Source organism: Hyperolius riggenbachi, chromosome 9, assembly GCF_040937935.1.
Source record: "Hyperolius riggenbachi isolate aHypRig1 chromosome 9, aHypRig1.pri, whole genome shotgun sequence".
Taxonomy (NCBI): Eukaryota; Metazoa; Chordata; class Amphibia; order Anura; family Hyperoliidae; genus Hyperolius; species Hyperolius riggenbachi.
In genome coordinates, this window is record NC_090654.1 from 228,466,747 (window position 1) to 228,494,220 (window position 27,474).

Below are 27,474 nucleotides of genomic sequence, written 5' to 3' on the forward strand. Positions count from 1 at the left end.
CAGCACGGGGTTACCGCTAAGGAGGTTAACAAGTGAGACTTTCATCCCTTTATTTGCATATTTTATGCATCCAGAATATTATCTGCTTTAACTGCTCCTGCTTGATAATAAATACAGCTGCTCAATTTATCAATTTAGTGTTAGCTAGTATTCCCAAGTTTTTCTTCAAATCTGATATTCCCAGACCAGATTTTAATAGTGTATTTGCCATCCTATACAATATATTCCCTGTGTTCATGCATCCCCTTTCCCTGTGTTCGTGCTTTTTTACCAGCGCGCATGAGTGGCACACGGATGTTACACACTAAAGGAGTACGAGGGCGGTGGGGTGGTCGTGTGCACGCAGGTACGCAATGGCGAGCTGGCAATGCAGTGGCAAAAGGGGTGGGGGGAAGGAAGGTTATAAGGGGCCGAGGCTTAGCGCCCATTATTGTAATGGGCCTAAGGTCTAGTGAATGAATATGGTGCTTCAGAAGTCCAACTTCACTGCAGGAGTATCCTAGCGGGACAGAAAAGACGTATTTGTTATCCATTTCAACATCTGCTTGACTCCATTGTGTGGCAGTGAACTTTGATATTTCTATCTCCCATTACTGCCAGACACACTGTGGAATGGCTTTTGTTTTGTATACATATAAAGCTCTAAGAAAGCTGAAATAAATGTTATTACATTTGTGTAGCATTGTGTTGTCAGTTAAAACCCCAAGCACATAGCAACTTCCAAGGCAAGAGGAGAAGAGATTCCCAGAGATACACATTGTGGATAAGGAAAAGTTATACTGAGTGCAAAATTGAGGGAGTCTCGTCTTCTGTGCATGATTAGGGCTAAGTATGGCTTTAACCACCCCGGCAGTATGGACAAGCTGAGCTCCTCCATACCACCGTTGCAACTAGCGGTAATGACAAGTTGAGCTCATCATGCAGTAGCAGGGCCAGGGACTTACCAGCGCGATCGGTGGCACGTCCGCTGCTTCTGCCGGCTCTGCGGGCTGTCTCCTTCTCCCTCCCCGTCTCCCGGTCTCTCCATACAGCCTGATCGCCTGCCATCCAACATGGCGATCCCCAGCTCCTTCCTTTGATGCCGATCATGCGCCCCCCGCTGGCCGGCGCATGAATTACATCACAAAATAACCTCATTACACAGTCAAAGTAAATCCAATCCTGATACAGTAATTCAAAGTTGTTTGCAAACACCTGAACACAGTATAAATACCCTGGGCTGTTACTGGTTCTCCCTCTTTCAGAGTCACCAGTGTCCAATTGCTTAGTCTGTTTGTCAGCTAACTCTTGTGATTTCTGTGCTTTGATTGCTTTCTCCTGTATTTGCATCATACACAGTTGTGGTATAGTCTTTGTAAAGACTGCTGTGACTGCTGTGTGATTGTTTTTTGCTGCAGATTTTTATTTTTGTCGCTGCCCTCTCGCCTCTGCTTGATCCCTTATCCTGCTTGGGGTCATGGCCTCGAGGTCCCGGAGGCGTCTGTATGACGAGGCGCTACTGGACGTTTTGGAGGGAAGTGACGGTGAGGAGTCTGTTCATGGCGATTCGATGGACAGTGAGGTACCCGGTGACCTGTCTTCAAAGTCGGAGAGCAGTGATGATGACACCAAGGAGCACGTGAGTCGTGCACACACTTGGTGTGAGCTGGAGAGCCGGTCGCAGGCTCCGCCACCCAGGTTCCCTTTCACTGGGGTACCTGGGCAGAAGTGCGACTGTGACCACAACCCGGTGTGCCACCTAGAACTTTTCCTGACCGAGGATATCATCCAGCGGATCGTTGAGGAGACTAACCGGTATGCAGCGCAGCAGCAGGGTGCTGATCTAAGCAGCTTCTCCAGGAGCAGGAGGAGGGAACCTGTCACTCCGCATGACATCTGGCTGTTTCTGGGCCTTATCTTCCTCCAGGGAGTGATGAGGAAGCCGCTGCAGAAGTGGTACTGGTCCACAAACAAGATGCTTGCCACGCCATTCTTTGGATCTGTAATGCCGGAGTACCGCTTCACCCTCATAATGAAGTATCTCCACTTTGCCAACAACGAGGACTTCGATGAGGCCACCCATCCCACTCCCAGGCTGAAGAAGATCTGGGACATATACCAGGCGATTGTAGGCAATTTCTAGAAGGCCTACATACTGGAAAGAGACATCACAGTGGACGAGAGTCTCATGGCCTACAAAGGAAGACTCAGCTGGGTGCAGTACATCGCCTCCAAAAGGGCTTGCTTCGGAATCAAGTCCTTTATGCTGTGTGAGGCCCAGTCCGGATACATCTGGAACTCGGTGGTGTACATGGGGAAAGGCACCAAGTTTGCTCCACAATACAGAGAGTACGGGTGTGCTACATCATCCGTGCTGACTCTCATTGAGCCGATGCTGTATCAGGGGTATTGTTTGACAACTGACAACTTTTATACCTCCCCTGAGCTGTATGACCACCTGATCCAGCACAAGACGGATGCTTATGGCACGGTAAGGCCCAACCGTCACCAAATGCAGCTGGCCTTTTCTGCCAGGAGGATGAAGAAGGGAAAAATCGTTGCCTGGCAGAAGGGGAAAATGATGGCTCTGCGGTGAAAGGACAAGCGGGATGTTTGTGTCCTCAGTACGGTGCACAATGCTGCTACTGTGCACACCACCACCAGAGGTAGCAGGGAGGTGGACAAGCCCCAAGCTATACTGGACTACAGCCAGACCATGGGAGGTGTGGACAGGGCTGATGCGGCCATGACTTTTTATCCAGCTTTCCGCAAACAGCAGAAAAAATATTATAAAAACATTTTCAGGCACCTCCTAGAACAATGCCTCTGGAATGCTTTTGTGCTGTTCAAAAAAATGCAGTGACAGGCTTGTGGTTCACCATGACTTTGTGTGGAAGTTGTGTGAAGCCATTTACCTGAAACACCCCCACCAACGGAGTCAAGTAGAGTGGGGGGCAGTGCATTCTACATTGTCAATCCAGAGAGCCTGACTGGACGCCACTTTGTGGAATATCTGCCTGCGACCGCACACAAGCAACAACCGACAAGAGGGTGTGTGGTCTGCTGCGCCAAGAAAGGCCCTGACGGGAAAAATATCCGGAAGGAGACCTGTACCTATTGCCTGGACTGTGATGTGGCACTTTGTGCACTACCTTGTTTCAAGGTGTACCACATGTAGGAGGTATTTTGAGGTATATACTGTATTTGTTTTTCTGCCTCCATACATTTCTGCCTTTATTTTCTGCATATTACTGCATTTATTTATATTTATTAATTATTATTGATTCCCCCCACCCTTCAACCTACCTCCAACAAATCCCCTAAAAACAACTGTGGATAGGCAGTGACAGGCACAAATATTATGATAGGATATTATCTTTCAGTTTACATATCCTTTCTCCTTTATTCTTCATTACATCTTTTTAGCAGAGACACAAGTCTAAATCAATATCATTAAGTGGCAGAACATTCTAGTTTACCTAGTGTGCCGTGCAGCTGCTCCACACAATACCATTCTGTATACTTGAACAGTTCCATAATTAGGTCAATGTCCGGTCTCCTATAGTAAAAATGCAAGCTATTTCTATTTGTCATTAACCTTCCTGGTGGTTTAATTTTTCTGCAAAACAGGCAGAAATTCTTTTTTTGTGTGGTAGTGGCAGCTACATGAAACACCACTAGAGGGCGCATGTGTGCCTCTAGTGCGATCGTCGCTGGCATCAATAGCAAACAGGGGAACGCGTATATACCGCGCTCCCCTGCTTAGCTTCTCCTGTCGCCATGGCGACGATCAGAATGACGTCATGGACGTCAGCCGACGTCCTGACGTCAGACGCCTCCGATCCAGCCCATAGCACTGCCTGGAACTCATTGGTCCAGGCAGCGCAGGGCTCTGGCGGGGGGGGGGGCCTTTCCACCGCTGCGTGCGGGCGATCGCCACAGAGCGGCAGCGATCAAGCTGTATGCGCGGCTAGCAAAGTGCTAGCTGCGCGTACAGCACTTTAAATGGCCCAAATCGCCCCACCAGGGGCTGAGATATCTGTCTGCGCGGCATAGCCCGAGCTGAGCTCGGGCTTACCGCCAGGAAGGTTAATACATTTTATTTTATTTTTGACAAGAATTTGTGTTTGACACTTTTATTATACTCATAATGTATACTAAACTCTTTCTTGACTCATTTTGGTAAGTTACAGGAAAAAGGTTATGAAATTTAATTGTACCACTTTTTGCATGGAAATCCTGGGGAAACAGAACACCAGGGTGGTGTTAATATTAAGTATAGCTACTCCACCATTAACAACCTTTCTGTCCAAAATGTGGAGTGCAGGATGCTGACCTAATATATTGTGTGTGAGACTGGCCACCGATAGCTACATTCTCGGGGGAGGATCCTGTTTAACTTCTCTTTCATTATCTGGAGAACCCCCAGGGAGACCCTTCCTCCCCAGCTGCTTCTACGCTATCGGATATTGGCCATCTAATCCTGGCAGTAGCTAGGAAAGTGATACTCAATCACTGGATCTATCTTACTTCACTGAGTGTCTGGGATGGGCACAACGTACTCCCCTTTCTTGATAATTTAGATGTAACCCTGTATGTGGAAAAAGGGTCTAAGCACTTATTTTCAACAAACTGTAGATGGCACACAACAGCAACAGCAAATCTGTATTTTAGCAGGATACAGAGGCACACAGCATGTTTCGGGCATAGCCCTTCCTCAGGAGAGTGTACCTTGTGTGCTTTGGACTACGCACTTCTTTTGAAAATGAAACTTTTACATCCTGTTGACAATTACTCCAGGCAAATGAAAAGACTTTATGGAATCATTCAAGCACTGTTCATGGTACGCCTATGAGCAGCTGAAGTGAACACTAGGGAGACTGTAAGTTTGAATCTCACCAACTCTTCTTTTTATATGCAGCCTTCTTCCTGGTGCCCTTCCTGGTGCCCTGCCATGTCTATTTGGATCCCTTGATATGCTTCTTTATCTTTCTCTACCTGGAAGTAGCACCTTGAGCTGCTTCTTGCACGCAGAAGAGAGCAACAGAGGCTGTGAAATGGGTAGTGGGGAGTGATATGGAGGGTATGGGACCTGCATTGTCTGTTGACTTTCTGTAAAATGCATTTTTTGCTTCAATCTTTGATAGTTTCTTACAGAAGACAAATGGTGTCTTATTATGGTTTGTACTGATTTTCTTGAAAATAAAAAAAAGCAAATAAACATCTATTAAAAAAAAAAAAAAAACACAAAACATTGTGTTGTTCTTACTGAAGATGGAAATTTACTTTAAACAAAGATTGCAGAAATAGGAAATGTGGGCACCCACGAGCGGCAAATGTTTGGGCATCTCCATAGGCTATTTGTAGCCGTATTTTACGTTTGGTCGGCCTTTGGGTGACTATGGAGGCACCCAAAAATTTGCATTGGGGGGGTGGTTCATGTTAGGCTGGGGGGGCAGCTATAGTTAGGTGGGAGGGGTGGTTAAAGGGAACCTAATTCGACAAGGTAAAAAAAAGTTTCACTTGCCTGAAACTTCTACCAACCCCCTGCAGCCGTCCTGTGCTTCCTCAGCGATCCACCATTCCCCTGCCGTGGCTAATTTTCATTTTTGCCCACTTGGAGTCGGCAGGCCCACTGCGCCTGCGCAGCCCTGGCCATGCTTATCCTTCTTCACATTCCCCTCCTATTGCAGAGGGAAATGTGAAGAAGGCTACACGTGGCCAGGGCTGCGCAGGTGCAGTGGGCCCGTCGACTCCGAATGGGCAAAAATGAAACTTAGCCGTGGCAGGGAACGGAGGATCGTTGAGTAGTGGTGCGGGACAGGACGGCTGCAGGGGGCTGGTAGAAGCCCCAGGTAAGTGACACTCTTTTTTCCCTTGTCGGTTTAGGTTCCCTTTAAAGTTAGGCATTGGTAGAGGGAGGGTTCAGAATAGGGTGAGAATAGGGTTAAGTTTAGCTGTAGTTAAATATCGGTATCTATTATTGATATTTTTGTATCGTCATTAGCACTTAAAGAGTAGAATATTGGTAAATTAACTGATATTCTACTATCGGCTATTTCTGGGTGCCCACATTTCCCGGCGCCCTTTTTTCATGTACGCAAAGCAGTTTCAAATCAGGATTTCTGAATCGTCTATGACGGGCGAGAAATCTATAGAGATGCCTTGGTAAAGTTAGCCCTTTGTGTTTGTTAGTTGTTTGATAGCCGGAGAGTCATGCATATGTGTGTGTTGTAGATAAGTTTCCATGCAAGGAAAAGATGTTTCCATCATTCTGACCCTAATTTTCCAAGATGTTGCATGTGCTCCGATAAATGATATATTCCTGCACAAAGCTTGGTTCTCTGAGCCCTTTGTTCCCAGCAGTGCACAGAGAGAAATCAATCCTAAAGACAACTTCCTCTCCACCACCTGCTCTTCCTTACGCAGGATGTATGGTACCGCCCTGAATCTCTCATTTTTCCTGCTCTACACATTGAACAGTGTTTTAGCTACATGTCTGGCATTGTTCATTATTTGTCATTTTCCATGTGTTTGTACATCAATAAATAGATTCATTTGCAAATAAAATTCTGGCCTTATTAAAAAGCAGGTGTATTAAAAATGAGGAATTGTCAAAAGCACATCTTATAACATGTTGCTTGTCTCTGTTGTTGACTGCATTGTCCCCTTTTGCAAAGTGGAACCCTCATTTTTTTTATTGTAATGTTGGAAGGAGTGAGGAAGATTTAGGACCACATTTGCGGTGGCCGTTGCATTGCGTTCCCCATGACAGTAGGAGCGCAATACAATGGATCGGGACAGCAGTGCTGTGTGTTATCCTCGCGTTGCATCAGGTGCAGTGAAGCATACCATCAATTGAAAGTATGGTTCATTTTTATTGTTAACATGAGTTTTTAGCGGTAGCGCATTGCATGCAGTGCATTACAGTGCCGCAACCCATTTTACTGCAACTCTCCCACTGCACTGTGAACGTGGCATAGATGGTGCATGTTAAGTGATGTTAAAAAGCAGCTGCTACACCGCACTGCAATGCACCACTGTGAACAAGGCCTTAGGCCCAGTACAGACCTTCAGTAATAGTCATCTAAAATGATAATTGTTGTTCGTTTAGAGTACAAAGCAGCAGGAGCTGCTCTAGGCTCGTGGTGGCCTTGGGCAGCATGTATAGCCGCCCTGAGTTCATGACACAAATGTTGAACTTTTGCTGAAATTTGCAGCTGTATTTTGCCTTCGCCCCCACTGTCTCAGCATGTGGTGTCCTTTCTTCCCACTTCCAAGGGCGGGGCTGATGGGGAGAACCTCCCGGTGACTAGGCTGCAGACAGTGCCTTTTCTAGTAACTCACGCTGGTGCTGGCACATGGACACGGCGTCACTGTGAACTGCTGCTCTGCAGGGACGTGAGGCACTGGCAGTGATGGTGCAACATAGTGACCAGGTTATCCCTTGGTGAACGCATGTGGTGGCTTCCCCCTGGGAATGGTGGCCCTGTGCATGTGCCTAGGGCTGCCCATGAAACCAGAAGAACTGCAGGAGAGTAACAATAGCAATTGAAAATAACTTTCCATCACTAACAATCAGACAGCAGGCATAGAACAACACGGTATGAAAAGAGTGTACAAGCCCTTAGACCCCCTGTCCGTTTTTTTAGTATATATGTTTTGGATGCAGAGATTTTCATTTCCTGTCAGTGAAGGGATCATTGAAAGTAGTAAGTTGGGTGAAATTTCTCCAGTGAGGAAATAGCAATAAATATACCTTGTGGTGTTGAAAGGGGATATAATATCTGAGGTCTTTATTGTTATCTATGTACCATTTGAGATTTCTTCACCTCATGTCTTGATATTAAAGAGAAACTCCAACCTAGAATTGAACTTTATCCAAATCAGTAGCTGATACCCCCTTTTACATGAGAAATATAATGCTTTTCACAAACAGACCATCAGGGGGCGCTGTATGATTGATTTTGTGCTGAAACCCCTCCCACAAGAAGCTCTGAGTACCGCGGTACTTTTGGCAGTTTGTTACAATGTAACAATGTTCACAGACAGGAAATAGCTGTTTACAGCTGTCTGTAACAGCCAGAACAGCTAGGAGCAGCTACATAACCTGCCCACAGTAAAAATGTCACCATGTAATAAATGTCAAAATGTAAATCAGGGATTTTAAAGATGTTACAATGAGCAAACACTGACTAAATCATTTATACATAATTATGGTAAAAATGAAGCACTTTTTTACTACATTATTTTCACTGGAGTTCCTCTTTAAGGTCATAGAGAACAGGAAGTAACAGGAGAACAGGAAGTAAAAGAATGTTTCAGTAATAGGTACAAGTAGTAATACATCTGACAGAAGCTGCAACCCTTTGTGTTTAGTGAGGTTTTAAAGCTTACAATATCCTGTAAATGCATCAGTAAAAATAATACTTCTCTTTGTCATTCCTTCCTGCTAGTCTCTGCCATGTTTACGCATACAGTTTTATTTTATCATTGCAGATTGAAGATATCATCACCAGAATGCAAGATGACAAAGCTGGCGGGGTACCTATTCGAACAGTGAAAAGCTTCCTGTCTAAAATCCCAAGTGTGGTTACAGGTAAAGACATTTCATTGTCATTGCTATTGATAGACAAGCATTTTTTTGTACATAGACATGGAGCAATTGTATTTTGTTTTTCACTTGCAGCAATGTTACGATATCAGGTCATGAGATATTGAATGGTAAGAGTAGATATCGTGCACTACACTATCTGAAGCTAGACCGTTTTACAAATAGCGCCTGCACCCTGCTGCTTTGAGCGCTGTAAAAACAGCGCAGGAGATTTGGGTGCAGCCGGTGCCACCTTGGCCATAATAGGAATTAAGGCTATAGCAGTGCTCGGTGAGTGAATTGGGCACGGTCAAAAGTCAAAGCACAAATTACTACAAAAACACTGTAATTCGTCCGCCAGCAACAGCTGGCAGCCGAAATTACATCTTTCCCTCACCATCCATTACAGCCTGGAGAGGGAATAGTAATTAACACTGCTGGGACTTGTGCAAGAGCAGGGTAAGCCTTTTAACAGCTTTACCCTGCACCAAATCTCCCGGCGGCCGTTCTATAGGTATACTGCTGCTTGCTGAACTTAGAGCAGCCTGATGCCAATCTAAATAGATCGCTACTGTTCTTCCAAACGCGTTGGAATGCAGCTAAAAATGAACTTTTCTTATCCATGGGCCTCCACTGCAGAGCCAAACTCCAGTAAGCCAGCCCTGTGTTCACCAAGAGGGTAACTGTACCCATAGCAACCATCATGGGGCCCAGAAGCAGAAGGGTCGTATGAGAGAAAAGGGTTTTACAAATGCCATTGTTATTCTTTTTGCTATTCTTATTATTTTACATTTAAATAAATAAATATTAAAAAATTAAAAAAACAATCAGGTGCAAGGGGCTCATCAGGCATGCAAAGCTTTGGGACTGCACCTGGATTTCTTGCAGCAAGCTGCTAATTGTGCAAATATCGCTTAAAATGGGTCTGTTGACCAAAACATTGTAATTTATGCTGTGGTATTTGCACAATAAATTAGCAGTTTGCTGCAAGAAATCCAGGTGGAGTCCCAGATCTCTGCATGCTTGAGTGAACTGTGACTGTGAGGGCTGTCTGGTTTTGACTCCCTGGTATGAGTACGGATGTACTCCCTGCCTGGTCAGTTGGGTGCAGGGTGAGATGTTCCACTTCAAAAGGTGCAGTAGTGTTCCTTTCTGTGAAGTCGGGATCCCCCACCACTATGGCACCTTTTGAACTGGAACACCTTGGCTAGCACTGCCAGATGTCTGCAATCAGGATCCTCAGCCATCGCCACCTCACCACCGTTTTTTTTTTTCATGAACAACTGGGCTATCACTGCTGGACCTTCTCCTCCCTCTGTCTCCCCTCCCCCCCATGCCTCCTTAGGAATATCAGATGATTGCCTAGTGGGACTGGTGGCGCCGTAGTATGGCAGCCTCTACTCTTGGCTTTCAGACATTTTTCCCTCTTACTCTAACCATACAGCTCCCCCCCCCCCTTCTCCAGAACTTGTATGAGCCAAAACCAATTCCAGGTACAACCCCCCTTTGTACTTGCCGAAATCAATGATTCTGAAATCCGGCTGTCACTGGCACCTGATTTACAATGGATATTCCGCCTTGCTGCTATAGACGTTTTAGACGTAATAACATTATCAGGTCGAGTGCAGCAAGGCAGTGAGTGTGCACCCAAATTATGTATGTAACAAATGGGACACAGAGCTATGTTCCCACTGGAAGGACATGCCTTTGTTTACCTTCTGCGTCACTCTCAGATCCCCCCCCCCCGCTAGGCCCCTTCCCCCCAAATCTACCGACAGTCAGATTGTAGGTAGACTAGCAGGGGAAAGGTTGTCCCTAGGAGGACCCAAACTCCTGTGTAACACCCCTTTTGCCCCTTTCAGACCATCTTACTGGCTCTTCCCCACCTCTTCCCTGCACCTTCCACGCCTCTTAGTGCGATGTGCTCATTTCTTACTGTTCAGTCAACATAGGGTGTATACTCTACAGCAGGAGGCGCCAAAAGAAATGCAATAATTTTAAATAGTTCAAAAAACATGCTGGAGCCTTAAAGAGACTCTGTAACAACAAAAACCTCCCCTGGGGGGCACTCACCTCGGGTGGGGGAAGCCTCCGGATCCTAATTAGGCTTCCCACGCCGTCCTCTGTCCCACGGGGGTCTCGCTGCAGCCCTCCGAACAGCCGGCGACAGAGCCGACTGTAGCTTCAATATTTACCTTTGCTGGCTCCAGCGAGGGGGGTTTGGCGACTTTCGGCACGGAAATAGACGGAAATACCCGATCTCCGTCGGGTCCGCTCTACTGCGCAGGCGCCGGAAACTTGCGCCTGCGCAGTAGAGCAGACCCGACGGCGATCGGGTATTTCCGCCTACTTCGGCGCCGACAGCCATCAGAGCGCCTGCGCAGGAGCCAGGAAGGTAAATATTGCGTCACTGCTGTACGGAGGGCTACAGCGAGACCCCTGAGGGACGCAGGACGGCGTGGGAAGCCTCATTAGGATCCTGAGGCTTCCCCCACCCGAGGTGAGTACCCCCCAGGGGCCGTTTTGTCGTTACAGTTCCTCTTTAAGAAATGTCGCCCACTGTACACAAACTAGATGAACAAATGATCATAGGCCGAATGTTTTTTTTGTTTGTTTTGTTTTTACAGTAACCATTCATAAATCAATTAGCCAATGTTTTCCCCTTGTAAATCTTTTCTCACCCGGATGTGCATTCTTCAATTTATAACAAATGATGGCATCTCTACTGCCAGCTAGAAGTTTCAAAACCTGATCTCCCAGAGTGCTTTGAGGCAGAAAGCTGTGTGACATCATAGCCTAAGCCTTATTAACCTCCCTGGCGGTTAATTTTTTTTGCCAAATAGGCAAAAATCCTTTTTTTTTTTATTTTTTTTGTTTTGTTTCATGTAAAGCTACCAGAGTGGTAGCTACATGAAACACCACTAGAGGGCACATGTGTCCCTCTAGTGCGATCGTCGCCGGCATCTATAGTAAACAGGGGAACACGTATATAACGCGCTCCCCCGTTTGGCTTCTCCTGTCGCCATGGCTACGATCGGAATGACGTCATGGACATCAGCCGACGTCCTAACGTCTGACGCCTCCGATCCAGCCCATAGCGCTGCCCGGAACTCATTGGTCCGGGCAGCGCAGGGCTCTGGCGGGGGGCCCCTCTTCTGTCGCTGAGTGCGGGCGATCGCCACAGAGCAGCGGCGATCAAGCTGTACGCGCGGCTAGCAAAGTGCTAGCTGCGCGTACAGCACTTTAAATGGCCCAAATCGCCCCACCAGGGGCTGAGATATCTTTCTGCGCGGCATAGCCCGAGCTCAGCTCGGGCTTACCGCCAGGAAGGTTAAGGTGGCCACACACCATACAATTTTTTAAATATATGTTTAATTTAAGAATTGCAATAATTTTTTCTGACTGGTTGTAACTTTTACACCTATGTTCAATTTTTCCCCAATTATGATAAAAATGATCGGAAACTCTGAGAAAATTGCTAGTGTGTATATTAATAAATTGACAATCCAACACACACCATATAATCTTTAGTAGAAATTGAAGAGAAATATCTGGCATTCCGGATCGACATACATCGAAAAAAACGGGAAACCCGATCGGATTTTTCAGTCGAATGAAAAAAAGCTTTAGGTTTTTTTCAGGAGATACGAACCTTTTTTTTTTAATTGCTGTAAAATCTGATCATTTTATTGTATCGCGTGTGGCCACCTTTAGACTAATCATCACTGGGAGGGTGGGGCTACATACTAATATTGGTATAGGAAGAGTCCTGAAACCAGGATAGTTAACGTAAAATGGGTATTGTGAACAATTCCTTACATTGTACTACATGTCATTATTGTTCCTCTTTTAAGTGGTTTAAAAGCATGTCCTTATACTCTTAAAAGGAACCTAAACTGAGAAGGATATGGATTGTTCCTTTTAAAACAGGGGTCAGGAACCTTTTTGGCTGAGTGAGCCATAAATACAATGGGCCTGATTCACAAAGCGGTGATAACTCAGTTATCATGCCTAAAAGACTTTAGGCGTGTTAACCTTTGCACTAGCGAAGTTATCACCGCTTTGTGCTATAATTCGCGCGAAGCTCCCGCGCGCAAAGTTTTGCGCGCGCGCAAAGTCCCATAGGTTTTAATGGACGCTTCACGTGAAGCAAGGTGCGCTGCGCGCATAGCGCGGTGTGCTGCGCGCGCAAAACTTTGCGCGCGGGAGTTCGCGCGAATTCCTTCAGATCACGCCTAAACTAAGTTTAGGCGTGATAAAGGGCTTTTCACAGGCGTGCAAAGTGTTTGCACCACTTTGTGAATCAGGCCCAATATATTTTAAAGTGCATTTCCGTGAGAGCCATACGGTATGTTTCAAACTGGGACAGTGCACATGCGCAGCAGAGGACTGTCCCTGTTGCCATGGTGATGTGTGTACAGTTGATCCACCGGGCAATGTAAGTGTCAAAAATGTCTGTAGCTTCTCTTGGGTTTCAGCAACATCAGCAATTTCCCTGAGAGCCAGACAGGAGAAATACTGACTAATAGCTTGTACAATTAGCTAGTTGACTTTGGCTTTGATTCACTTTGTAGGACGGGATCCACACACTTTGGCACAATAGGCTGCCTGTTAAGTCACTGGACCTGACAGGGTCATGGGACAATTGGAGCAGCTGTTCGTTTTGGAGGGAGCGCAAGTAAGTTAGTGGTGCATGCTACAGCAGTAGCGTGCCTACTTTGAAAATTTTACTTGTACTGCCACACTAAACTGCGCTGCTTGAGCAGTGTAGCTTAGTGAATCAACCCCTACTGACTTGTCTGTGAGCCAGCATCTGGCTCCCGAGCCATAGGTTCCCTACCCCTGTTTTAAAATAATACCAGTTGCCTGATTCTCCTGCTGTTCCTGTGTCTCTAATACTTTTAGCCACAGCCCCTCAACAAGCATGCTGAAGTCAGACTGGATTAGCTGCAAGCTTGTTTCAGGTGTGTAATTCAGCCACTTCTGCAGCCAAAGAGATCAGCAGGACTGACAAGCAACTGGTATTGTTTCAGCGCTGCGTAATATGTTGGCGCTTTATAAATACAATAAATAAATAAAAGGAAACATCTATATCCCTCTCAGTTAAGGTTCCTTTTAAGTGGACTTTGTTTAATAAATCAGATCATATGACTGAGTTCCTTGCAGCTTTCTTTATTATTCTATGATGTCTGTAAAATACTGATGGTAACGTGAGTTACCATAGCAACAGTCACACTATTCAGGTATCGCGGGTTGTGTTAATAGTGTAACTCGCGGTGCACAATGCCAGTAGTAAGGGTAATATTGCCGTGCGATGTCTTTGCACTGCAATATTACCGCGCTTTTGTGCATCAGGTCCAAGATACCTGAGTAAAGTATACCTGAGACAGGGTGGAAAAGAGGATTTTTTACTTACCTGGGTCTTCTTCCCGCCCCCCTGAAGTTGTCAGCTTCCAATGCGTCCTCCCAATCCAATCCGATGAGATGGTGCAGTGAAATGAAAGTCCTCGACCCAGGGGCAATGGCACATGTGCTGTTCTGGGCTGTGCACCTCCTCTATCACACTCCTGTTCTGCAGCTGCGCAGTTAGTTAAAGGGCACCAGACGTGAGAGTGAAATTGGAGGCTGCCATATTTATTTCTTTGTAAACAATGCCAGTTGTGTGGCAGCCCTGTTGATCTTCTGGCATGAGTAGTGCCTGAGTCAAACCCTGGAACAAGCATATGGCTAATCCAGTAAAACCTGAGTCAGCGAAGTCAGAGTACCTGATCAGCATATGCTTCTTCAGGGTCTATGATTTAAGTATTAGAGGCACAAGGTCAGGAGAACTGCCAGGCAGCTGGCATTATATGAAAGGAAATACATATGGCATGCTCCATATCCCTCTCACCTCGGGTTCCCTTTAAGGCTTCTAATTGCGCAGGCGCAGAATCCTCCCGGCCATGGGAGTGCATTCGAGAGGAGGCAGGTGGCTGGGGCCACACATGTGTAGTAGTCTGCAACATCGAGGCAGAACTGATGGGACCAGACAGACAATGAGGATGGACTACAGGGGGCTGGAATGAGCCACAGTTCAGTAAAAATGCTCTTGTTCCCCTTCTGACAGGTACACTTTAACAGGTGAAGTATGTCACACACTTAAGCACACGGTACTCAGTGGGGGTTTTCATAGAACACATGGAACCCTGGCATAAGCAGTCAGCCTCCAGCTGTCATTTTTACAAACAATACAAAGCAAACATTATAAATGCATCCCTATTATTATTTTATTTAATTTCCAGTGTCTTCATTGTGAAGTCTCGTTAAAGAACTGCTCCGAACACATCGGTGTAGCAAACAGCTAGGAAAAGACCTTTGCAAATCGCAGCACCCGATAAACATTAATAAGAATAAGAATCTCAGCCCGTCTATTTTACATGCTGTTTTCGAGGCACAAAACTGCAGCTTTCTTTGTTACCCAATTAATTCTGCTTGAGCTACACACTGTCACAGGGACTTACTCCAACAGATAATAGCAGTGGTGTTTCTTGAAAAATGTCAAAATATCAAGAGTGCTAAACTAGACGATGATACATTTCATCGTTATTTATAATAGTTCCTTGTGAAAAAGAATGAGGCTCTGGCATGCTTTCTGCTCAGGAGCAAACAAAGGGAGGCGTCTCTTGCTATTTATTCCTAATTTTATGGTACAGCGCGCTCCCCACCTCTGCAGCAATCATGGTTTTAACCACACTGCATCTCTGCTAATCCTATGCTACAGGAGTTTGGCTGTGACCCATTTACAGTAGGGCTGCGCTACAAATATAGCCCATACGCAGCTCGGACTTCTTCGAAAGGCTGCCCTGCAAACTGCTGCCGATTATAGTAAAGGCGCTTTTATCGCTTTTATCTCTGAGGCGTTTCATGTGCTTTGAAATCAAAATGTGCAGCACGATAAATAAGCAGATTTACACTGCAAGTTCAAATGGCGTTGAAAACTGGCAATCGGATTTAAAGTGGCTCTATCATTTAGAAGTCAAGTCTGCAAGTTTAAAGAGGAACTTTAGTGAAATGGGGAAAAAAATAAACCAATACATTGCAAAGGGAGAAGCGAAAAGAAAGAAGAGAGATCAAGAAATGACTGATATTCACCATGTAATTTGTTTATATCATTTGATCCACAACTGCCATTATCCATGACCACCATCCCAAGCCCCCCCCCCCCCCCCAACAATGCCATAGGCTAAAAGGTTAATTTTTTTATAGATATACATATGCGCAGAGGGAGATGCTGGCTGCTTGGCAGTTGGAAGCGGCTGTTAGTTACGCCAATGCTACAAGGCTCACAGGCAGGAAACCATCAGGACCATGGTCTTGACATCACACTGTGGGAGGGGTTTCACCACAATATCAGCCATACAGACCCACTATTCTATTTGAGAAAAGGTAAAGATTTCTCACGGGAAAAGGGGTATCAGCTAATGATTGGGATGATTAGTTACAGTTCCTCTTGCTCTTGTATATATACCAATGGTGGTTTCAATAGTCCATTAAAACGTGTGGGTGTTGCCCCTCATCCTCGTATGTCCAACTGCATTTTTTGTAGGAGGAAGAAAATGTGACTTCCTCTTTGCCAATTGCCATGTGCTACAAAACAATTATTAATACAATACTCCAAAATAGTATTAATGAGACGTAGGAGTACTTGTAGTGTATTAAATTGTTTAGAGCCTTCACCAGCAAAAAGGTGCTGAGGAGTGAAGAGCCCCTTGCCTGTTATAAAAATTTCTACCCCTCCCCCTAAACCACCCAATAAGGAGCCGCTTGAATTCTGAATGACTTAGGGGGGCTGGTGAAGGTTACAGTAGGTGGGGTGCACATTTGTGGGCTCTCTGCTGCTTCTCACTGCAAGCCCCTGTGCCTGAAGGAAGGGTTAGTTTACACATACAAAGGGATGGGAGCATAACTGGAATTTACAAGCTATTTAACCACTTAAGGACCGCGGTGTTAACCCCCCAGGTAACCAGGCCATTTTTTACTAATTAGGCCACTGCAGCTTTAAGGCCTCGCTGCAGTGCCGTTCAACCTAGCACACAAGTGATTTCCCCCCCACTTTTCTGCCCACCAACAGAACTTTCTGTTAGTGGGCTCTGATCCCTGCCAGCATGTTTATTTATTTATTTTTTATTGTATATTTTTTTAAATAAATATTACTATTTCTTGTATTATTTTATTCTAACCCCTCCTTACCCCGCTAGCCAATGACAGCGATTGGCTATCATAGGCTTCAGCACTCCTGTGTGTCTTAGGCGGACAGCCGTGTCACACGGCTGTCCCCTGTACAGAGCTGCTGTAGGTCGCAGCGCTGTACCATATAAATAGACGACAGTTTCGCTTTCTAACAGTCTCCTAGCGGCGATCACTGTTGGGAGGCTGATGACGGAGCTCCATCATTCAAGCGGGGACGTGCATGCATCGGCGGGCGCAATCTCCTGCAATCTCTGCCCCTAGGACTTCACGTCATTTGGTGTGGAGTGGTCCTGAGGTGGCCGCCGCATTCACGCTAATCGATGTGTAGCGGTCGGCAACCGTTTAACTTCGTTCAAGTTTCCCTTAATTACTCTGCATCTGCATTTGTTTTCACCTTATAAACTAGAGCAATTGACATTTCAGCCATTCAGCCACACACACACACACACGCACACACACGCACACACATGCACACACACGCACACACACGCACACACACACACACAGCACACACACACAGCGCACGCACACACGCACACACAAGCACACACACGCACGCACACGCATACACACACACACACGCACGCACACACACACATGCACACACGCACACACGCACATGCACGCACACACACACACAGCACACACACAGCACACACACAGCACACACACGCACACACGCACGCACACACACACACACACACATGCACGCATACACAGCACACACACGCACACAAACGCACGCACACGTGCACACACACACGAACGAACACACGCACACACGCACACACGCACACCCGCACATACACACACACACGAACGCACGCACACACACACACACACACACGCACGCACGCACACACACACACACAAACACACACACGTTTTAGGCAGTAATTGTCTTATGAGTATTATTTCATTTTAAATGATGTTTAACCACTTCACTACAAAGGCGTTTTTACCTTAACGGGCAAGAGCGATTTTCACTTTCAGTGCTCATCCCTTTCATTTGTCAATAGCTTAATCACTACTAATAACAATGTAATGATCTATATCTTGTTTTTTTCACCACCAATTGGGCTTTTTGGGGTTGATATTTGTTTTCAGTAATTACTTTATTTTCTATGCATTTTAAAGGGAAAAACGAGGAAAAGATGAAAAAATACACTGTTTCTCTAATTTCATCCCCTATAGTTTTAATATAAACACTGCTACTGTACATAAAACCCACACATTTTATCTGCCTATTTGTTTTGGTTATCACAACATTTTAGTTATGTCCCTAGTACAAAGTATGGTGACAATATAGTATTTGGAAATAAAGATGTATTTTTTCTTTGGTGTTTTTTTTTTTTACTATTTTCATGTGCACATTCACAGGGATGCACATGCACACGTGGGAGCGTGCACGTGCACGCATGTGCATGCGCACAGTGGCAGCAGCACTGTCTGACTTATAAAAACGTCCTGGAGCCATTAAGAGGTTCTAGCAGGACGTTTTTATAAGTCAGCTTGTCATTAAGTGGGTAAAAATAGGTGCGCTTGAAAAATAAAAAAAAAAGTAGGCTCCTTGATCTAGGGGGCTGAGCGGATCGGGTAGCTGCAAAAACCGCCTAAAAGCCTATAAGTCACGACACTGAAATGAGAGATTCATCTCTCATCCAGTGAGCAGGGAGGCGGGAGTGTCAGAGAGCACGGCCAGGGAGAGAGAGCTGCCTAATGGCAGCTCTGGAAACCCTGCAGGAACGCCCCTGGTGGCATTTTGAATAGGGAATCCCTCTCCCTGTGCTTACCTCCGAGATAGCGACACATATTGTCGCCAATTTCGAGGGGGCTGTAGTGCGGTGGCAGAGAGCAGCGGTGTGGGGACACAGAGGCATGTTATGAGGCAGAGAACAGGCCTCTGTTTCCCCTCTGCCCACCTCGGGTTCTCTTTATAAAAATTTTAATGGTCAAAGTGGGGTAAATACTCCAATTGCGATGCCCCTGTTATAGTGTCGTGCTATTAAAGTGCCTCCAGATACTAGAACCATTCACCACTCCATTTATAGCGCACTCTGTATAGGTTTTCCCTCGTAGAAGTAACTCCATACACAGTGCCAACCTATATAGTTGCCTCTTATAATGACATCATATATAATCGCCCACCATATAGTACTCTCTATATACTGTCACCATTTATTGTCTATATTGTCTATATACTGTCCCCCATTTATAGATTCCCCTTGTAATGAGCCTTATATAATAACCCACACTAACCGTGCTTCCTTATACAGTGCCCCCTCCTAGTGCCCTATGAATAGTGCCGCCTTAGAGTGTCCCCTTATATCACAGGTGTCGAACTCCAGGCCTGGAGGGCCAGATCCATGCCAGTGTTTAGAATGGACTGAGAAAGAGAAGAATGTGTTCAACCTGATGAACCACACCTTTCCTGATTTAGACCCATCAATTAATTTGAGCTGTGTCAAAAATGTGTGAGGACCTCGAAGGACTGGTTTGACAGCCCTGCCTTATATAGTCAACCCTTATTTAGTGCTCCATTTTATGGTTCCCTTTATAGTTGCCCCTTGGATAATTGCTTGCCCAGTAGTGCCCCTCTCTCTCCCTGCTTAGATCAGCTGCATGAGTGAAAAGTTAGTAAATATCCACCTCTCCATGTTCCAGCAATGTCTACAGCTTCTGATCGCTGATACTTATGTCCTTACTCTCTTGCCAGAATCTTGCAGCCATGTCTCTGGAAATTCATCAGGCCAGTACTTGGAAGACATGGCTGATGGAGCTACTTAGGAGGCTGGAGACTGGAGCAGTTGTGTTACATTTGCCTGGATCCAGCGCCTGATTCTTTCACTGGCCCCACAGCATCCATCTCCTGTGCCAGCCCGGGCGTCCTTTGGGACAGCCTGGACACCGTTCTTTTTCTACACGCTGCACAAGAGTAAAGAGATGTGTGCTCTGACCAGTCATCACCTGACATTTTACTGGCTACCTCTAGTCTTTTGACTAATTGAAATGGCACAGCGTTTTCATATTGCATTCACCTACCAGAATATGCAGGATCTAAAGCAACCTCCCTGCTATTCCTGCAGGACTTGGCCCACGCAAAATCCTTTGCATCTCAACAGGGGTGCCATGTGTAGTCCTCCTTGTACCTTGTACCTGCTTATACCCCGAAGAAATGGGAGGCAGCACAGACACCCCCCACAAAGCACTCCACTGCCTGGAAGCACTGCGACTGCCCCTGGGGAGGGGCGGGAGAGATAAAGTGCACAGTACACTCCCCAGATGTGGCCGACATCTAGGAGATAACCATCCATGCTACCCCTAGTAAAGACCAATGGTCACTTAGACAACGTGTTACACCCCCACATGTCCCACCTATGCCACAATAAACAAAGTCCTAACAATCAGCAATCTTGAAGTAACTCACATAGCATGTGGTGCTATGTTACGGGCGCGCCTTTTAAAAGTACATGAACTCCTTACAAGGTACTCGCTGTCCTTCATCTAGCATCACGATACTTCACTAGCTTGGCTGCTACCACGTCAATAAACGTAGTAGCGGCCACACTAGTGAAGTATCGTGGTCGCCATACTTCACATCTCGCGCTAGATGAAGGCCAGTGAGCAGTGGCGTAGCTAAGGAGCTGTGGGCCCCGATGCAAGTTTTACAATGGGGCCCCCCAAGCACTCTATACATAGCAATTGATACGACGCACCAAAACCTGCCAATGGAAACTACAGTGTCAGAGGGGCAAGAAGGGGATGGGGAACAGTTTGTTCATAATTACCACTATTCAAAGTATCTATAGAAGTGATTATTATGAGCACAGGACCAATAGAGAGCTTAATATGCAGTTGAGGGAGGACCCTGCGGGGCCCCTCTGGCCCAAGGGCCCCGATGAGGTGGCTACCTCTGCAACCACTATTGCTACACCCCTGCCAGCGAGTACCTTGTAAAGAGCACACATACTTTCAAAAGGAGCGCCCGTAACCTAGCACTGCACATAGCGTGCGCTTGCTGTAATTAACTCGCGATGCTGTCTTTTCACTCTCTGCTATAGCAGCGCAAGTTAATGAATCAACCCATTTATATTTTATGGAAACCCAATAGCTATCGTTTTAAAGTGGTAACAATCCAAATTTGCTGTGTGGATTTGTCACCAAAGGAGGTGAATTATGGCTCACCGCATTATCGGTCTTTGCATGGGTGCTCTGGCAGATGCTTGTTATGGACTGTGCGTCGTCCCTCCTCCCTCTAGTCCTAGTGTGCATGCCGAATTCTCCACTGGAGTGAGGTGGGAACTTTGCTTTCCTCCTTTATACCTGGAATGTTAACTGTCTTTTCAGCTAAGCAAACCCTAGATATGAAAGGGACACGAGAGTACAGCCTTGTACACACAGTAGATGGTTCTAGCATGTGTACTGCGGCCTGAACAGACTGTGAAATCGTCTCAGCTAAATGCAGGTTGAGACTAATGTTCTGCTAGACACACATGACCAGTCCGTTATCCCTCCTTCCCCCTACATAGCAACATCATTTGTTGCTAAGACTCTGGGATAGCAAAGGTTGCTAAGACTCTAGGATAGCAAAGCAGCTGTACAACACTTGCCTCAAAATTGTTGCCCAAGGGCCCATAATGACCATTTTAGCCAACAAATGTTATGTGCGCACAGTGGCAGCCAATCAATCTTGCTCAGGCATAACCGATCACAATGCTATTTTCAACCCCCTGACTGATAAAAGACACTCCGTCATGCAGCGATCATTGTCTCTCCACCCCCCTCCCTAGCAACAGAACACACCAACAACAGAACACTAGCCTTAACACAAGCCATGTATCTGTACAGCAGTTGTCGCCAGATGAATTGTTTCCTGATCCCCAATGGATGACAATTCTCGCATGTGTGTACCACTGTCTTCACTGTACCACTGTCACCACCTTATGTTCAAATTCCATACTGGCCATCCATGTGAACCTGGCATAAAGGGAAAGACATTGCAAATTGTAATTACAAAGACTCATTCAATATGTTGGGCTGCTTCTGACATTATTTGTGCTTTTCTTAGGAAACAATAGCTTCTTGCAGCTTGATAACCACCTTCGATAAAATATATTTTAACTATGCAGCTGTAATTTCTCAAGATTGCCATAAATCATTCATGACTCAATTAAATCTTAATTGAAAACATTCCAACAGCAACAAGCATAAAGGCAATACCAAATTCACAAAATGCTGTACATGTCAAATTTATGTGATCAGAGGAGGCCTATCTACATTCAGCTTTGTCACTTTAGCATATGAATGTGTTTCAGGAGTGGCATCTCTAAAATACTTTTTCCACAGTCATACTTCAGTTTGCATGAAGATTTTTTTAATGTTTTGATCATTCTGTTCATAAGAGCTGCCTAGCTAATTCATCGGTTTCCATTTGAAAGATAATTTTTCCGTTTATTTCCTTTTGTAGCTATGGTAAAAAAATAACAATTAAAGAGAACCTTCTTGGGCTTTTCACACAGGCAGCTGATTGCTTGTTTTCCCATTGGCTTTCCTGTCAAGAAACAGCTGTGAAAACAATAGCCATACTCCTCTATGGACCACTGGGCAGAGTACATGTGGCCTGTGTAAGCTGCATTTATTCAGTATTGCTGTTCTCAAGTGGCCAAAACTCATCACCTCCAGCTCCTGGGTGGTGAATGCTTAAAAAGCTCATCTGCCAAGCTATTATATTGCCCTCTGATGTATTTATACATGTTAATTAGATCCCCTCTAAGGCGTCTTTTCTCTAGACTAAATAAACCCAGTTTATCTAACCTTTCTTGGTAAGTGAGACCTTACATCCCATGTATCAATTTTGTTGCTCGTCTCTGCACCTGCTCTAAAACTGCAATATCTTCTTTGTAATGTGGTGCCCAGAACTGAATTCCATATTCCCGATGTGGTCTTACTAGAGTTAAACAGGGGCAATATTATGCTAGCATCCCAAGTTTTTATTTCCCTTTTAATGCATCCCAAAATTTTGTTAGCTTTAGCTGCAGCGAAACATTTTTTTTACAAATAAATAACTGCAAAGTGGTGTGTGCATAATTATTCACCCCCTTTGATCTGAGTGCAGTCAGTTGCCTATAGACATTGCCTGATGAGTGCTAATGACTAAATAGAGTGCACCTGTGTGTAATCTAATGTCAGTACAAATACAGCTGGTCTGCCAAAGCCTCAGAGGTTGTCTAAGAGAATATTGGGAGCAACAACACCGTGAAGTCCAAAGAACACACAAGACAGGTCAGGGATCAAGTTATAGAGTAATTTAAAGCAGGCTTAGGCTACAAAAAGATTTCCAAAGCCTTGAACATCCCATGGAGCACTGTTCAAGCGATCATTCAGAAATGGAAGGAGTATGGCAGAACTGTAAACCTACCAAGACAAGGCCATCCACCTAAACTCACAGGCCGAACAAGGAGAGCGCTGATCAGAAATGCAGTCAAGAGGCCCATGGTGACTCTGGACGAGCTACAGAGATCTACAGCTCAGGTGGGAGACTCTGTCCATGGGACAACTATTAGTCATGCACTGTACAAAGTTGGCCTTTATGGAAGAGTGGCAAGAAGAAAGGCATTATTAACAGAAAGCATAAGAAGTCCCATTTGCAGTTTGCCACAAGCCATGTGGGGAACACAGCAACCATGTGGAAGAAGGTGCTCTGGTCAGATGAGACCAAAATGAAACTTTTTGGCCAAAATGCAAAACACTATGTGTGGCGGAAAACTAACACTGCACATCACTCTGAACACACCATCCCCACTGTCAAATATGGTGGTGGCAGCATCATGCTCAGGGGGTGCATCTCTTCAGCAGGGACAGGGAAGCTGGTCAGAGTTGATGGGAAGATGGATGGAGCCAAATACAGGGCAAACTTGGAAGAAAACCTCTTGGAGTCTGCAAAAGACTTGAGACTGGGGCAGAGGTTCACCTTCCAGCAGGACAATGACCCTAAACATAAAGCCAGGGCAACAATGGAATGGTTTAAAACAAAACATATCTATGTGTTAGAATGGCCCGGTCAAAGTCCAGATCTAAATCCAATTGAGAATCTGTGGCAAGATCTGAAAACTGCTGTTCACAAATGCTGTCCATCTAATCTGACTGAGCTGGAGCTGTTTTGCACAAAAGAATGGGCAAGGATTTCAGTCTCTAGATGTGCAAAGCTGGTAGAGACATACCCTAAAAGACTGGCAACTGTAATTGCAGCAAAAGGTGGTTCTATAAAGTGTTGACTCAGGGGCTGAATAATTATGCACACCCCACTTTGCAGTTATTGATTTGTAAAAAATGTTTGGAATGATGTATGATTTTCGATCCACGTCTCACATGTACACCACTTTGTATTGGTCTTTCATGTGGAATTCCAATAAAATTGATGCATGTTTGTGGCAGTAATGTGACAAAATGTGGAAAACTTCAAGGGGGCCGAATACTTTTGCAACCCACTGTACATACTACAATATTGATTGAGTATAAGTTTAAAAGCTTGAAATTTCCCTTCAGTGTCCTCCCCTTGTAGTACATTATCCCAGTTCACCAAACTTAGTGCCTGCCTAATTTGATTGAACTTTGCTTTTCTAAAATTCATAGTTTTAGTGGGCCCGCTGCCCCGTGGCCTATCAGTCACCAGATCAAATGTTATCATGTTGTGATCACTATTTCCCAAATGTTCTTGAACCTGCACATTTGACACATTATCTGGTCTATTAGAAATGATCAGATCCAGTAACGCATTCCCCCTAGTTGGTTCCGTTACCATTTGAGTCAAGTAATTGTCCTGTAGTGATACCAGAAATCTGCTGCTTTTACCAGAATGGGTAGCCTCAATACTCCAGTCAATGTCTGGAAAGTTGAAGTCGCCCATAATTATGACCTCATTTTTACTTACAGCTTTTTCAATCTGCTGTAGTAATCGCAGTTCTACAGCTTCATTAATACAGTATGAGGTGGCCTGTAGCATACCCCAATAAGCAATTGGCAACTTTTATTTCCATCATGAATATTTACCGAAACGGACTCCACATCTTCGCAATCTTCCTCCATCTCATCGTTGATAATGTGTGAAAATACCACCTAGGTGAAAACTTAGGAGAAAAAGGACCTGTATATCAGAATGAAATGCATAAAAAACTGACACTGGGGTGTGTGCGGAGTCAATGATGAAATTGTAAGGAAAAAATATGTGCGTATGAAGCACAGCTTACTCTTCATCCACAACTGCATATAGTAGGAGCAAACCTTATATGCAAACAAGTTAACCAAAACAAAATGTGTTTAAAACGGTAAATTTATTGTAAATTAGTCAAGGCTACAGTATGTGCTGCGGCGGATAAATCCAAACCTCCTAAAAACATGAATTAAGGGGACCTTGTGGGCCACACAAAACCATAAAAAACCCAGTGATTGTGCAAAACATGTAGGCAGGGAGGAGGTGGAACCAGGCGTACCTCACAAGTGAGCACAGTGTCAGTTTGTTCAGTGTGTATGTGCTGCAGCACATTACACAGCCAGCCAGTGGGATGCCGGTATCATCAGACACGCTGCTTCCCTGGATGTCTGGTATAAAGAATGCTAATAGTCTGGGAAGGAGAGGTGAGATCTGCAGTTGTCACCCTAGTCACACGGTTGTATATTGCATTGCAGAATCCTCTCAATACTGCAATTTTAATACTAGCCTGCAAGTATGTGTGTGAGTTGGGTGCATGTAGTGACTGTTACCAGGCAGTCTAGTTAGGCTTTTGTGGGTCACAAGGTCACCTCAATTCATGTTTTTAGGAGGTCTGGGTTTATCCTCCACCATAGCCTTGACATAGCCTGTAGCCTTGACTGCTTTACAATAGAAATCCCATTTTAAACACAATTTCAACCTCAGAACACTTTATTTTGGGATGAGATTGAAAGTAAGAGCAGATAGCACCACTTAGTTACATAGTTACATAGTTATTTTGGTTGAAAAAAGACATACGTCCATCGAGTTCAACCAGTACAAAGTACAACTCCAGCCTGCTCCCTCACATATCCCTGTTGATCCAGAGGAAGGCAAAAAAACCCTTACAAGGCATAATCCAATTAGCCCCAAAAGAGAAAAATTCCTTCCCGACTCCAGATGGCAATCAGATAAAATCCCTGGATCAACATCATTAGGCATAACCTAGTAATTGTAGCCATGGATGTCTTTCAACGCAAGGAAAGCATCTAAGCCCCCTTTAAATGCAGGTATAGAGTTTGCCATAACGACTTCCTGTGGCAATACATTCCACATCTTAATCACTCTTACTGTAAAGAACCCTTTCCTAAATAAATGGCTAAAACGTTTTTCCTCCATGCACTGATCATGTCCTCTAGTCCTTTGAGAAGGCCTAGGGACAAAACGCTCATCCGCCAAGCTATTATATTGCCCTCTGATGTATTTATACATGTTAATTAGATCTCCTCTAAGGCGTCTTTTCTCTAGACTAAATAAACCCAGTTTATCTAACCTTTCTTGGTAAGAGAGACCTTCCATCCCACGTATCAATTTTGTTGCTCGTCTCTGCACCTGCTCTAAAACTGCAATATCTTTTTTGTAATGTGGTGCCCAGAACGGAATTCCATATTCCAAATGTGGCCTTACTAGAGAGTTAAACAGGGGCAATATTATGCTAGCATCTCGAGTTTTTATTTCCATTTTAATGCATCCCAAAATGTTGTTAGCTTTAGCTGCAGCGGCTTGGCATTGAGTACGATTATTTAACTTGTTGTCGATGAGTACTCCTAAGTCCTTCTCCAAGTTTGATGTCCCCAACTGTATCCCATTTATTTTGTATGGTGCTAGATCATTGGTACGACCAAAATGCATGACTTTACATTTGTCAACATTTAATTTCATCTGCCATGTATGTGCCCATATAGCCATTCTATCCATATCTTGTTGCAATATGACACTATCTTCCTGAGAGTTGATTATTCTGCACAATTTTGTATCATCTGCAAAAATAGCAACATTGCTCACTACTGCATCTGCTAGGTCATTAATAAATAAATTGAAGAGCACTGGACCCAGTACAGACCCCTGTGGGACCCCACTGCTAACAGTCTCCCATTTTGAGTACGATCCATTGACCACAACTCTTTGTTTTCTGTCCATTAGCCAGTTCCCTATCCATGCACACAAACTCTTCCCCAGTCCTTGCATTCTCAACTTTTGCACCAGAATTATGTGGGGAACAGTGTCGAAGGCCTTTGCAAAGTCCAAGTATATCACATCTACAGCATTCCCAATATCCATATTAGCATTCACTACCTCATAAAAGCTGAGCATGTTAGTAAACCCATGTTGATGCTGAGAAATAAGATTATTTTCTGCTATGAAGTCATGTATAGTATCTCTTAGTAATCCCTCAAATAGTTTGCATACAACTGATGTTAATCTTACAGGTCTATAATTTCCTGGATCTGTTTTTTTGCCCTTCCTAAATAATGGTAAAACGTGGGCTGTACGCCAATCCACTGGGACTCTGCCAGTTGCAAGAGAGTCACAAAAGATAAGATAAAGGGGTTTAGCTATAACTGAACTTAATTCCCTTAGGACCCGAGGGTGAATGCCATCCGGGCCAGGTGCCTTGTCTATTTTTAATTTATTTTGTCTTACC

General features: G+C 44.9%; 1 protein-coding gene across 3 annotated transcripts in view; it reads left to right on the forward strand.

Annotated features, from left to right (window-relative positions):
- RGS6 (regulator of G protein signaling 6) overlaps nucleotides 1–27,474 on the forward strand; it is a 531,053-nt gene that overhangs the window by 284,403 nt on the left and 219,176 nt on the right. For all 3 annotated transcript variants that reach the window (XM_068254099.1, XM_068254101.1, XM_068254100.1), the window contains one exon: nucleotides 8,479–8,578. In XM_068254099.1, the coding sequence (XP_068110200.1) occupies nucleotides 8,479–8,578 (100 nt within the window). The remainder of the gene's footprint in view (nucleotides 1–8,478; nucleotides 8,579–27,474) is intronic.